The 12,952-nt window shown below is 43.1% G+C and overlaps 1 protein-coding gene across 5 annotated transcripts; it reads left to right on the top strand.

Moving 5' to 3' along the window:
- Window positions 1-2,266: 2,266 nt before the first annotated feature.
- LOC115158434 (dolichyl-diphosphooligosaccharide--protein glycosyltransferase subunit DAD1) lies at window positions 2,267-8,433 on the top strand. Of its 5 annotated transcripts, none has more exons than XM_029707381.1 (8): window positions 2,273-2,628; window positions 2,783-2,942; window positions 3,046-3,749; window positions 4,668-4,812; window positions 5,292-5,371; window positions 5,491-5,709; window positions 5,811-6,038; window positions 6,203-8,433. In XM_029707381.1, exons 4-8 carry the CDS (start codon window positions 4,677-4,679, stop codon window positions 8,069-8,071), a joined length of 2,532 nt encoding a protein of 843 aa, XP_029563241.1. In that variant the 5' UTR covers window positions 2,273-2,628; window positions 2,783-2,942; window positions 3,046-3,749; window positions 4,668-4,676; the 3' UTR covers window positions 8,072-8,433. The 5 variants fall into 5 exon arrangements, with proteins under 5 accessions (XP_029563243.1, XP_029563241.1, XP_029563239.1 ...); XM_029707379.1 differs by having other exon boundaries at window positions 4,668-4,830; XM_029707382.1 differs by lacking the exon at window positions 4,668-4,812.
- Window positions 8,434-12,952: the final 4,519 nt, after the last annotated feature.

The following is a 12,952-nucleotide window of genomic DNA, read 5'->3' as shown; positions in this document are numbered from 1 at the left end:
GCGTCAATACAGGGCTAAGATTGAATCATACTACACCGGCTCCGACGCTCGTTGGTTGTGGCAGGGCTTGCAAACTATTACAGACTACAAAAGGGAAGCACAGCCACGAGCTGCCCAGTGACACGAGCCTACCAGACGAGCTAAATCCCTTCTACGCTTGCTTTGAGGCAAGCAACACTGAGGCATGCAACACTGAGGCATGCAACACTGAGGCATGCATGAGAGCATCAGCTGTTCCGGACGACTGTGTGATCACGCTCTCCGTAGCCGACGTGAGTAAGACCTTTAAACAGGTCAACATTCTGCGGGGCCAGATGGATTACCAGGACATGTGCTCCGGGCATGTGCTGACCAACTGGCAGGTGTCTTCACTGACATTTTCAATATGTCCCTGATTGAGTCTGTAATACCAACATGTTTCAAGCAGACCACCATACTCCCTGTGCCCAAGAACACAAAGGCAACCTGCCTAAATGACTACAGACCCATAGCACTCACGTCCGTAGCCATGAAGTGCTTTGAAAGGCTGGTAATGGCTCACATCAACACCATTATCCCAGAAACCCTAGACCCACCCCAATTTGCATACCGCCCAAACAGATCCACAGATGATGCAATCTCCATTGCACTCCACACTGCCCTTTCCCACCTGGACAGAAGGAACACCTATGTGAGAATGCTATTCATTGACTACAGCTCAGCGTTCAACACCGTATTACCCTCAAAGCGCATCACTAAGCTAAGGAACCTGGGACTAAACACCTCCCTCTGCAACTGGATCCTGGACTTCCTGACGGGCCGCCCCCAGGTGGTGAGGGTAGGTAGCAACACATCTGCCACGCTGATCCTCAACACTGGAGCTCCCCAGGGGTGCGTGCTCAGTCCCCTTCTGTACTCCCTGTTCACCCACGACTGCATGGCCAGGCACGACTCCAACACCATCTTTAAGTTTGCAGACGACAACAGTGGTAGGCCTGATCACCGACAACGACGAGACAGCCTATAAGGAGGAGGTCAGAGACCTGGCCGGGTGGTGCCAGAATAACAACCTATCCAAGACTAAGGAGATGATTGTGGACTACAGGAAAAGGAGCACGATCAAGTCCCCATTCCCATCAACGGGGCTGTAGTGGAGCAGGTTGAGAGCTTGAAATTTCTTGGTGTCCACATCAGAACAAATTAGAATGGTCCAAACACACCTAGTCGTGAAGAGGGCACGACAAAGCCTATTCCCCCTCAGGAAACTAAAAAGATTTGGCATGGGTCCTGAGATCCTCAAAAGGTTCTACAGCTGCAACATCGAGAGCATCCTGACCGGTTGCATCACTGCCTAGTACGGCAATTGCTCGGCCTCCGACCGCAAGGCACTTCAGAGGGTAGTGCGTACGGCCCAGTACATCACTGGGGCAAAGCTGCCTGCCATCCAGGACCTCTACACCAGGCGGTGTCAGAGGAAGGCCCTGAAAATTGTCAAAGACCCCAGCCACCCCAGGCATAGACTGTTCTCTCTACTACCGCATGGCAAGCGGTACCGGAGTGCCAAGTCTAGGACAAAAAGGCTTCTCAACAGTTTTTACCCCCAAGCCATAAGACTCCTGAATAGGTAACCAAATGGTTACCTGGACTATTTGCATTGTGTGCCCTCACCCCCGTACTCTCTATCTTATATGCATAGTCACTTTAACTATACATTCATGTACTTACTACCTCAATTGTCCCGACCAACCTGTACTCCCGCACATTGGCTAACCGGGCTATCTGCATTGTGTCCCACCACCTGCCAACCCCTCTTTTTACGCTACTGCTACTCTCTGTTCATCATATATGCATAGTCACTTTAACCATACCTACATGTACATACTACCTCAATCAGCCTAACTAACCGGTGTCTGTATATAGCCTTGCTACTCTTATTTTCTTTTTACTGTTGTTTTATTTCTTTACTTACCCACACACACACCCACCCACACCTTTTTTTCCGCACTATTGGTTAGAGCCTGTAAGTAAGCATTTCGCTCTAAGGCCTGTTGTATTCGGCGCATGTGACAAATACACTTTGATTTGATTTATTTGTCACGTGCTGAATACAACCGGTGTAGAAATGAAATGCTTGCTTATGAGCCTGTTTTTCCATTCATTGTCCAATTTAATTCCTATCTCATCCTTTCTGTTATATCTCTGGGTAGGGTTTAGGACACTGAGGTATATGTTTAGGGTAGGGACGTCCCAAGGATTCCGGATAACACTAACCTTTTTCCGTTCGCAGTTTTGCAAAAGACGAAACGTTTGGCAGTAGAATCGGCGTAATAAATACACCCCAGTTTCAGTGACACGTCATTTTTGTGCGGCGTCTGACGGAAGCGACTTACATCTTGATTCTCTTTGCACGTTTTGGGGCTTTTTGTTCATAAGAAAACATGTCCAACTCGGTAATTTCAGTTATTTCTCGATTCTTGGAGGAATACAGGACCAAAACATCGAATAAATTGAAAGTGGTCGACGCCTACCTTTTCTACATCTTGTTAACTGGTGCATTGCAGTTTCTGTACTGCTTGCTGGTTGGCACCTTCCCATTCAACAGCTTTCTGGCTGGGTTCATATCTTGTGTTGGAGCCTTCATCCTGGGAGGTAATTTAAACACTCAACTGTAAATTTATTTGCACAATCTTGTGATATTCAGCTGTATTGTACATAAGTGAAGCGTGACGCTAACCAATGGCAGCCACCATTATTGTGAAATAGTTTCTGATCAACCCACCCCATTTTTCTGGCCTGCCTACAGTCTGCCTGCGTATCCAGATCAATCCAGATAACAAAGGAGACTTCCTGTCCATATCCCAGGAGAGGGCCTTTGCCGATTTCTTATTAGCCCACACTGTCCTGCACCTCGTGGTCATTAATTTTATTGGTTGAGAAACTAATGATTTGAACCCTCAGACCAGGTGTGAACAGTATGCACAAAGTACAACATCATCACAGTAATTGTTATCCAGTGTTATGAATCTGCATGTTACTGACACGATTCTTGTTTATTTCGTTTCACAGATTAACAACAGACTTGAACAAAATGCACCTGTCACCTCAAGACAACATTCATACAATAAGATTTTGCCACCCTAATTTACCCTAACTGTAAGTGCATGGGCCGATCAATAATGACTAATAATACCCACATCTTCTACAAATTTCTGTCACTCAACTGTCAGTTTCTCAAATAATTATTTTGTACTGTTTGTATGATTGTTGCAATCCACTTGAGATTGTTGAAATAAAATAAAAATAATTGTTGAAGAGACTTAGTTGTGATTTTAATGGAATATCTTTTTACCATTATTGATAATGATTTTCTGGGCAGACCATTCAATAACTAGGACTGGAGACAACTCCCCAATCGGACTTATTCTAAAGCTACTTGAACTGTAGGGCTGTTTCATACTACATGTGCATGAACTAATGATTAGCTAGCTATAGGCAGCAGTATTCAAATATAAAAAAAACATGCTAAATTCCCAGATTCTTTTTTTTCTCTGACACCCTCCAAATCTTTCTATTTTTCATAACTAATGTAATGATTACACCTTTATTAATTGCTAACAATCAAAACTTGGCCAAGTCTGTTCATCTTGGTACATTGATCTAGTTCAAAATAAGGCAACAGTAAACATGTCCCCCACGAATGATGCAGAAATAAGCTAAAGAAAAAGGACAGCTCTCCACACGACATTTTCAATAAGTCTTGCGAGAGCTTGGTAAGTAAGTTCTGTCTCGTACGACTGAGTGTATCACTAACTATGATGAAACAATTTAAAGAAAAGGCAACCGTAAACACGAATAATAAAGGTTTCCGAGTTCCTAGTTGCTTTGAACGTGGCATTATTAATCAAGACAGAACTTTTTCGTTATCTGACGCAACTGTAGGGCAGTAGGATTCACTTTCGTATATGCCCAGCAGAATGCAGTAAAATACATTTTAAAGGGAAATAAAACATATTTCAGACTTTGTAGCTAGTATTTTGGTCTTTTCGTGATTCCGTATGTGCAACTACAATAATATTCCCCGACCCCCATATACTTCGAGAAAGGTTTCTATACCGTTTTGATACTTCTGAAAGCATCCATGTAACTGGTAAATATATTTTCTACACATATATTTACAAAAACTATGATCGTTATAATATTGCTGACAAGTTGGTTTGTAGCTAGCTATTCAAGCAACATGCTAGTTAGAACTAATTATCTAGAAAAGCTAGCGGCAGCCAACTTGCTAGCTATTGTAGTTAGCTTGGGCATTTTCACATACCGGTAGCTTTAATAAAGAGTACATTTGGAAACTCTGGGTATAAGGAGCCATGAAGACGAACGTGTGAAGTTCATAAGAGCATCAAAGTAGATGTGAAATGAAAGCCAAGAGTGTGCGTGCCTCTGTTCCTTCATAATCTAATGCAGCTGGATATCTTTGTGGATCAATCCAGACTTTAGACTGTTCGAATCCACATCCACTTGAAAGCGTTTTGCTACACAAACTCTAGGGGAAGAGGGATACACACACTTTCTCAAATGCAGATATCTAAGGAAATCAGTGAATTTTAAACATGATAGTAGTAATCTTGTAATAACGATTAATTCAATTGTCTGTCAGTCATTCCACTCAAATGTATTATTCACAGATTGTCACCATGCCACTGACAAATGCTGAAAAGCAAAGAAGATACAGGCAAAGACTAAAGGAGAAGGGGAGTTATGAGGAGGTCAAAGAAAAAGACAGGAGGAGGCACAGTTTGAGAAAAGCAAAGGCTAAAAGCCAAGGAAAATGTATGTTTCTAGTGTTTTGTGAGTTTGATCAATTACCCTTTCAATGTATATTTCCATACAAATGATTTATAACTTTGTGTACCTATTTATGCTACATCACAAAGAGAATGACATTCAAATCCATAATTCATTTCTGTGTCTAGAACAGAGCAGGGACCCTACATTTCATTCCGTTACCATAAATATGTTACCTGGTGTTAATCCACTTCACTTACTGTACTTTAATAACCAGATACTTTTTTATATAACTAAGTTGTCATATATCACAAAGCTGACACCCCATTCTTTCAGCAGACATCTTTTAATCTTATTTCAGAGCAGATATTTATGTTTTTGGATAACTTGGTCACACATTTTGGGGAATTTACTTTTGCTCTTAGTAATGTCCTGTTTATATTTGCTGTTTTATTCTATTCCTTACTCTGTATGTGTCCTTGGATCTTGAAAGGTGCAATAACATGTATTATTATTATTGACAGGGCATGAGTTTGATCATCATCTGCTGAAGATGGATCAATATGGGAGATATGAAAGCAGTGGTCAGCCAGAAGAGCTTTTTGTAGGTTAACCCACATTTCTATCCATTCTTCAAAATGAGAAGCAATTAATTCTACAATAGTAGAATAGTTTAATAGTCAAATAGTTTATTTCCCTAACACCAACCATGGTCTGTTCTAGGATCACTCACTGCATTGGAGGCAGGTCAAAGAGGAGGCTGAAGAATGTGAGATTCAGCAGTGCCAAGGGTCAGCAGTTTCATTAGGAGTTGAAATGTCCCAGGTTTGTCTAAAGGAGGACCCAATTGAACAAGATCCCTCCTTTGATACAGTTTCAGACATCCATGGAGTCACAGAACAAGAGTGTGTACATAAGCGCATGAAGTATCTCAAAGTAAAGGTAAGTAGCTATATCCTTAACTGTGCAAGCCTTGTTACAAGGCACAGAGTTATTGTTAGAAATAAAATAATACTGAATGAATTATGTTTTCTCTGTGTCAGGTGCTGCCTTCTCTAGTCCCAGTCAAAGAGGAGTCTGAAGAATGCTCCCTTTTGCCAGTAGATGAAGTTGCCTCAATTACAGTGAAGGACGAAGAGAATGAAGACTGGTTGAAGTCAGAAGATGAGGATCTTGTGAAAGTGTCAGTGCCTTGGGAGCTGTTGGAAACATCACCATCATCATCATGTTCAGATACAGAGGACAGTGAGATGGACAGTGATAATGTGCGGGTGAGTTCAAACATTTAATAAGACTGAGTGAAATAGACACACTTTGAGATGTTTTGTAAGGTCAGGTTTGTGTGCATTATCTCTTTAGTTCTGCCTTTGTCAATGGGCCTCCAAATGATATTTTATGGATGTTATGGAAAATGTCATGTTTTTTTCTCTGATAGCACATGGACACAAAAACCCTCAGTAGAAAGAGGCCAAGAGCTGCTGTGGCCATTCTACCACAGGACCCCCTGGAGTCAGAGGTGGAAGACCTAAGTGACTCAGAGGATGATGACCTAGAGTATATTCCAAAACCAGGAGATCTGGAGGACGAGTCCCCTTCTAAGCTTACAAAAGGAGATGCTTCGCCATACACTAAAACCGCAGAGTCTCCCAAGAGAAAGAAGAGAAAAAGCAGAAATGTTATTATATTGGTTCCTACAGACACACATAACCACAATCTCGACACAGTTGTAAGCCCATGTAATTCTAGTTCCTTCAAAACACAGCCAAGACATCCGCTTTGGAAGAAGGCCGACATAGATTCCTTCCAAGTTCCAGATCCAGTGTTTGTGGCACCACAGTGTGTTCAATCCCCCTATCAATATTTCAAGATGTTTTTCACTGATCAGATGATTGCACACATTGCTGAGCAGACCAACCTTTACTCTGTTCAACAGACTGGATCCGCAATCAACACAAACTCTGGAGAGATTGAGGATTTCTTGTCTATGCTTCTCTACATGGGTGTTTTTGAATTTCCAACCTTTGTGGACTACTGGCATTCTGACTCTCGCTTCCCACCTGTGGCTGATGCCATGTCTGTGAGAAGGTTCCAGTCACTCCGCAGGTTTCTTCACTTCAATGACAACATGCAAAATAATCACAGTCCTGACCGCTTCTACAAGATCCGACCTCTTTTTAACATGCTGCGTCAACAGTGTCTCCTCATACAGCCAACCAACAGACAAAGCATAGCTGAAGTCATGGTAGCTTACAAAGGCACCAAAGCAGGAAATCTTCATCATTACAAATCTAATCAGCATGACAAATTTGGTTTTAGGTTATTCTGTCGGGGCAGTTCTAAAGGTATTATCCATGACCTGCTACTGTACCAAGGGGATACAACATTTCTCAACAGTGGGCTAGATGAAGATGAACAGAATCCTCTGCTGGGTACCAAGGTTGTCACCACCCTCTGTACATCTATTGCAGAGCCAGAGGCTACAGTTGTTTTCTGTGACAACTACCTCATCAGTCTTGACCTGGTCAAGTCCCTGCAGTCCAGACTGGGTGTGAGGTGTATTGGCACTGTGAGAGCAAACTGCACAGGTGGAGCAACTGCAATGGATGACAAGGATCTTGCAAAGCTAGGGCGTGGAGCATACGACTACTGTTCTCAAGAGGGGGTGATTGCTGTCAGGTGGTTGGACAAAACGAGTGTCTCAATACTAAGCAATGCATGTGGAATTGAACCTCTAGGGTATGTTAGGCGGTTCTGTCGGGAGACCCATCAAAAGATTGATATCACATGCCCATCAGTCATGTCGGCTTACATTCAAGCAAAGGAGGGCATCGATCTGTCTGATATGCTGGTGCGTCTGTACAAGACACCTATGAAGGCACGCCGGTGGTACCTACCTCTGTTTGGATACATCCTTGATCTGTGCATTGCCAATGGTTGGCTGATGTACAAGCGGGACTGTAACCTTCTCAAGAAAAAACCTGTGCACCTAAAAAGGTTTCGTTTGTCTGTGGCAGGGGCTCTAAAAGTAGTCAACAAACTCCCAGCCAGGGTTGGCCAACCATCAGTTCCTCCAAATCCACAAAAAACTCCAAAGCGGCTGCACAATCCCAGAGCCTTACAGCCTACAACAGATGTCCGTTATGACTGCCTTGGACACTGGCCTATCTTTGGGGAACAGAGAGGAAGGTGCAACCTGTGCGTCAAGGGCGTCTCGAGGTGGAAGTGTTCCAAGTGTGGTGATGGAAAGTTGTTTTTGTGTCTGAACAACAAGCAGCAGTGCTTTGTGTGTTATCACCAGAAGTGATCATTATCAAAGCACAATAATATTATGTTGGATTTTTGTTACATAAAAAAATATTTATTCGAAAACATTTGTTTTTGTTGTATTCCTATTATATGGAAGTTTCCATGAAGTTGATGGACAACCTAATTGTTCTCACTGTTTCAACATTGATGCTGTTAATTGTGGCCATTTTTGCTGTTACTGTGATGCCTATAATTTTGTATAATTTGGACTACCATGAAGTAAAGGTTACTTTTTTACTTATGTTTTACTTAACTTGAACATGTTTTTGTATTATTGTTTCATAATGACATGTACATTTACTAAGGTTTACTGAATTATAATTTGTGTTGCACAAATAAAAATGCGCTACTTGTTTCTCACTTTTGCCTCTTTGTTCAGAAGTTTCTTTTTCCACTAGTTTTTTTTACTATTCTGCACCCTACCTATACTGAACAAAAATATAAAACGCAATATACAACAATTAACGATTTTACTGAGTTACAGTTCATACAACAAAATCAGTTAGTTGAAATAAATAAATTAGACCCTAATCTATACTAGGCAAGTCAGTTAAGCAATAAGGCCCGAGGGGGTGTGGTATATGACCGATATACCAAGGCTATGGGCTGTTCTTAGGCACAAAGCAACACGGAATGCCTGGATACAGCCCTTAGCCTTGTTATATTGGCCATATACCACAAACTCCTGAGGTGCCTTATTGCTATTATAAACTGGTCACCATCTAATTAGAGCAGTAAAATGACAAGTCAGTTAAGAACAAATTCTTACTTACAATGACTGCCTACTGGGGAATAGTATGTTAACTGCCTTGTTCCGGGGCAGAACGATAGATTTTTACCTTGTCAGCTCGGTGATTCGATCCAGCAACCTTTCGGTTACTGGCTCTAACCACTAGGCTACCTGCCGCCCCATCATGCTGTTTAATCAGATTATTGATATGACACACCTGTCAGGTGGATGGATTATCTTGGCAAAGGAGAAATGCTCACTAACAGGGATGTAAACAAATTTGTGCACAAAATTGGAAAGAAATAAGCCTTTTGTGCGTATGGACAATTTCTGGGATCTTTTATTTCACATCATGAAACCAACCCTTTACATGTTGCTTTTATATTTTTGTTCAGTACTCCCAAGTGGGAGCCTACGCCCTCCTAGGCCCACCATGGCTGCACCCATTGCCCAGTCATGTGAAATCCATAAATTAGGGCCTAATTAATTCAATAAAACAGGCTGATTTCCTTCTATGAATTGTAACTCTGTAAAATCTTAGAAATTGTTGCATGTTGCGTTTATATTGTTGTTCAGTTTAACAAACAGAGCTGTCGGGTCACGTCAATTTGAATCTGGTATTAGAACAAATTATTTAGCAAAGAGTAACTCAAGTTTTCTTTGTTCTTTAATTATTGCAAACACTTGAATGGTAAATATGTTGTTCGTATATATACGGTGTCACTGTGACACCACGCAGGGCAGACAGAGAAGAGAGCGTCACATCCTTTTGTTCTCCCTTAAATACTCTGACAGAGATAGTTCCCGCTCAATGCTGGCCTGTCAGAGGGAGGAGGAGCGTGGTTTAAACTTGCTCATCCTAACGTCGGCGTGCAGGCTGTTCCCAGCCTCGTGACGCACTTCCTGTCGCCTGGTGTAGTTCTTGTCTTCAGCAGTTGACTTATCCGTAGTTAATATACTTAATATTGTAGCATAGCTTCCCCGGTATATTATATAGGTTATGCAAACAAATAGCCAGTTCAACCCTAACACAGCATAAGTGAAACTGTGTGGCGTCAATATGCATGCGTGACACAGGAGGTTGGTGTCACCTTAATTGGGGAGAACGGGCTCGTGGTAATGAATGGAGCAGAATCAGTGGAATGGTATCAAATACATCAAACATGGTTTCCAGGTGTTTGATGTCATTCCATTTACATCGTTCTGGGCATTATTATGACTCCCCTCAGCAGTCTCTTGTAGATTGTGTGTTGGCATGTCAGCGTAAGTATGTGTGGGTAGAGTCCAGTCAGTGTGCATAGTCAGTGCAAAATGCAGGCCTAGATAGTATTCAGCCAATTAATGAAGGTTATTTTTTGACTGAACTGAATCCCCCCTCGTCTCTGCTTCAAAGGAGCATGACGTTCCAAGAGGGTTGAAGATCGTAGCAGTACATCCAATTATGACACCTGCTTGACTATGCTTTTTCCACGTCGGGCAGTATATCCGTGGATGGTACTGATTTAGAAAGTTGTTTTTGGCATCACTGAGCAGTGTTCATGAAATAATTAAATCCAATTGTTAGACTCTACCACCAACTCCAAATCAAAACCAAACATGGATTTCATGTTCTCGCTTTACGTGCACACCTGTTTGTCCCAGCTAATCAGCATCGCAATATGGGCACCTTGTTGACGCAGAGAGAAAGTGGAATAGAGAGTGCGCGCAAACATTGCTATCCATGTTTGGTTTTCATTTGGAGGGGGTTGGTAGCATCTAACAACTGTATTTAATGGCTCGATGGGCACTGCAAATGACGACTTCCTAATCAGAACCGTCTACCACTTATGGATATACTTTCGGACGTAGTCAAAGTGTTGCCAAACAGGCACTGGCCGGCAAATAACTATCATACAACCTGGGTTAAGCCACACAGGGAAGAAGACGTGACAAGAGTTTCTTCAGAGCGGCTGAAAACGAATCTCTTCATCCATAGCTGAACCAAAACACTTGTCTGCTCTAACGGTTTAATCAGGACGGGAACTTGAAACGTCACCAACAATTCTGTGTAAAGGCATTAGAGCAAAGTTGTAAGGTTAGTGCTATCTGGAATCCTTGAGAAGTCCCCACCCCCAGTGGCGACCCGTCATTCAGGGCAGGTGGGGCAGAGCTTTTGGCTTGCCTGTTTTGCATGTTATTTTGGCATTAAGACCTGTCACATATCAGTTTGCAAACAATGTAAGATATACACTGCTCAAAAAAATAAATGGAACACTTAAACAACACAATGTAACTCCAAGTCAATCTCACTTCTGTGAAATCAAACTGTCCACTTAGGAAGCAACACTGATTGACAATAAATGTCACATGCTGTTGTGCAAATGGAATAGACAACAGGTGGAAATTATAGGCAATTAGCAAGACACCCCCAATAAATGAGTGGTTCTGCAGGTGGGGACAACAGACCACTTCTCAGTTCCTATGCTTCCTGGCTGATGTTTTGGTCACTTTTGAATGCTGGCGGTGCTTTCAATCTAGTGGTAGCATGAGACGGAGTCTACAACCCACACAAGTGGCTCAGGTAGTGCAGCTCATCCAGGATGGCACATTAATGCGAGCCGTGGCAAGAAGGTTTGCTGTGTCTGTCAGCGTAGTGTCCAGAGCATGGAGGCGCTACCAGGAGACAGGCCAGTACATCAGGAGACGTGGAGGAGGCCGTAGGAGGGCAACAACCCAGCAGCAGGACCGCTACCTCCGCCTTTGTGCAAGGAGGAGCAAGAGAAGCACTGCCAGAGCCCTGCAAAATGACCTCCAGCAGGCCACAAATGTGCATGTGTCTGCTCAAACAGTCAGAAACAGACTCCATGAGGGTGGTATGAGGGCCCGACGTCCACAGGTGGGGGTTGTGCTTACAGCCCAACACTGTGCAGGACGTTTGGCATTTGCCAGAGAACACCAAGATTGGCAAATTTGCCACTGGCGCCCTGTGCTCTTCACAGATGAAAGCAGGTTCACACTGAGCACGTGACAGACGTGACAGAGTCTGGAGACGCCGTGGAGAACGTTCTGCTGCCTGCAACATCCTCCAGCATGACCGGTTTGGTGGTGGGTCAGTCATGGTGTGGGGTGGCATTTCTTTGGGGGGCCGCACAGCCCTCCATGTGCTCACCAGAGGTAGCCTGACTGCCATTAGGTACCGAGATGAGATCCTCAGACCCCTTGTGAGACCATATGCTAGTGCGGTTGGCCCTGGGTTCCTCCTAATGCAAGACAATGCTAGACCTCATGTGGCTGGAGTGTGTCAGCAGTTCCTGCAAGAGGAAGGCATTGATGCTATGGACTGGCCCGCCCGTTCCCCAGACCTGAATCCAATTGAGCACATCTGGGACATCATTTCTCGCTCCATCCACCAACGCCACGTTGCACCACAGACTGTCCAGGAGTTGGCGGATGCTTTAGTCCAGGTCTGGGAGGAGATCCCTCAGAAGACCATCTGCCATCTCATCAGGAGCATGCCCAGGCGTTGTAGGGAGGTCATACAGGCACATGGAGGCCACACACACTACTGAGCCTCATTTTGACTTGTTTTAAGGACATTACATCAAAGTTGGATCAGCCCGTAGTGTGGTTTTCCACTTTAATTTTGAGTGTGACTCCAAATCCAGACCTCCATGGGTTGATAAATTGGATTTCCATTGATTATTTTTGTGTGATTTTGTTGTCAGCACATTCAACTATGTAAAGAAAAAAGTATTTAATAAGATTATTTATTTCATTCAGATCTAGGATGTGTTGTTTAAGTGTTCCCTTTATTTTTTTTAGCAGTATATATATCATTGAGTTAATAAACACACATACAAACATGGTCTCTTTTTTTGTTTTCTTGAGTAAGGCAGCTCCAACATGCAGGTGTTTCAGCCTTGCTCAGTGCTTTCTGCAGTGGTGGGACAAGCCAGCAGAAAATACGTAGCGTTGCGCCGTGATTGGCTTAGTATTCTGTCACTCATAGGGACACTAAATCACCGCCAAGTCTAAGGGTAGAGCTAGAGAATTCTATCCCCTTGGGTGCTGCCATAGAGTTACATTAGAAGTGCCCATCCAAGAAGGCTCAAGGTCATTGGCCACAGATAGAATGACGTCAAATCACGTTATATGTACAGTAGCTTTGAT

The sequence above is a fragment of the Salmo trutta genome, chromosome 22 (genome assembly GCF_901001165.1).
Source record: "Salmo trutta chromosome 22, fSalTru1.1, whole genome shotgun sequence".
NCBI lineage: Eukaryota > Metazoa > Chordata > Actinopteri > Salmoniformes > Salmonidae > Salmo > Salmo trutta.
This window is presented reverse-complemented; position numbering and strand designations above follow the sequence as displayed.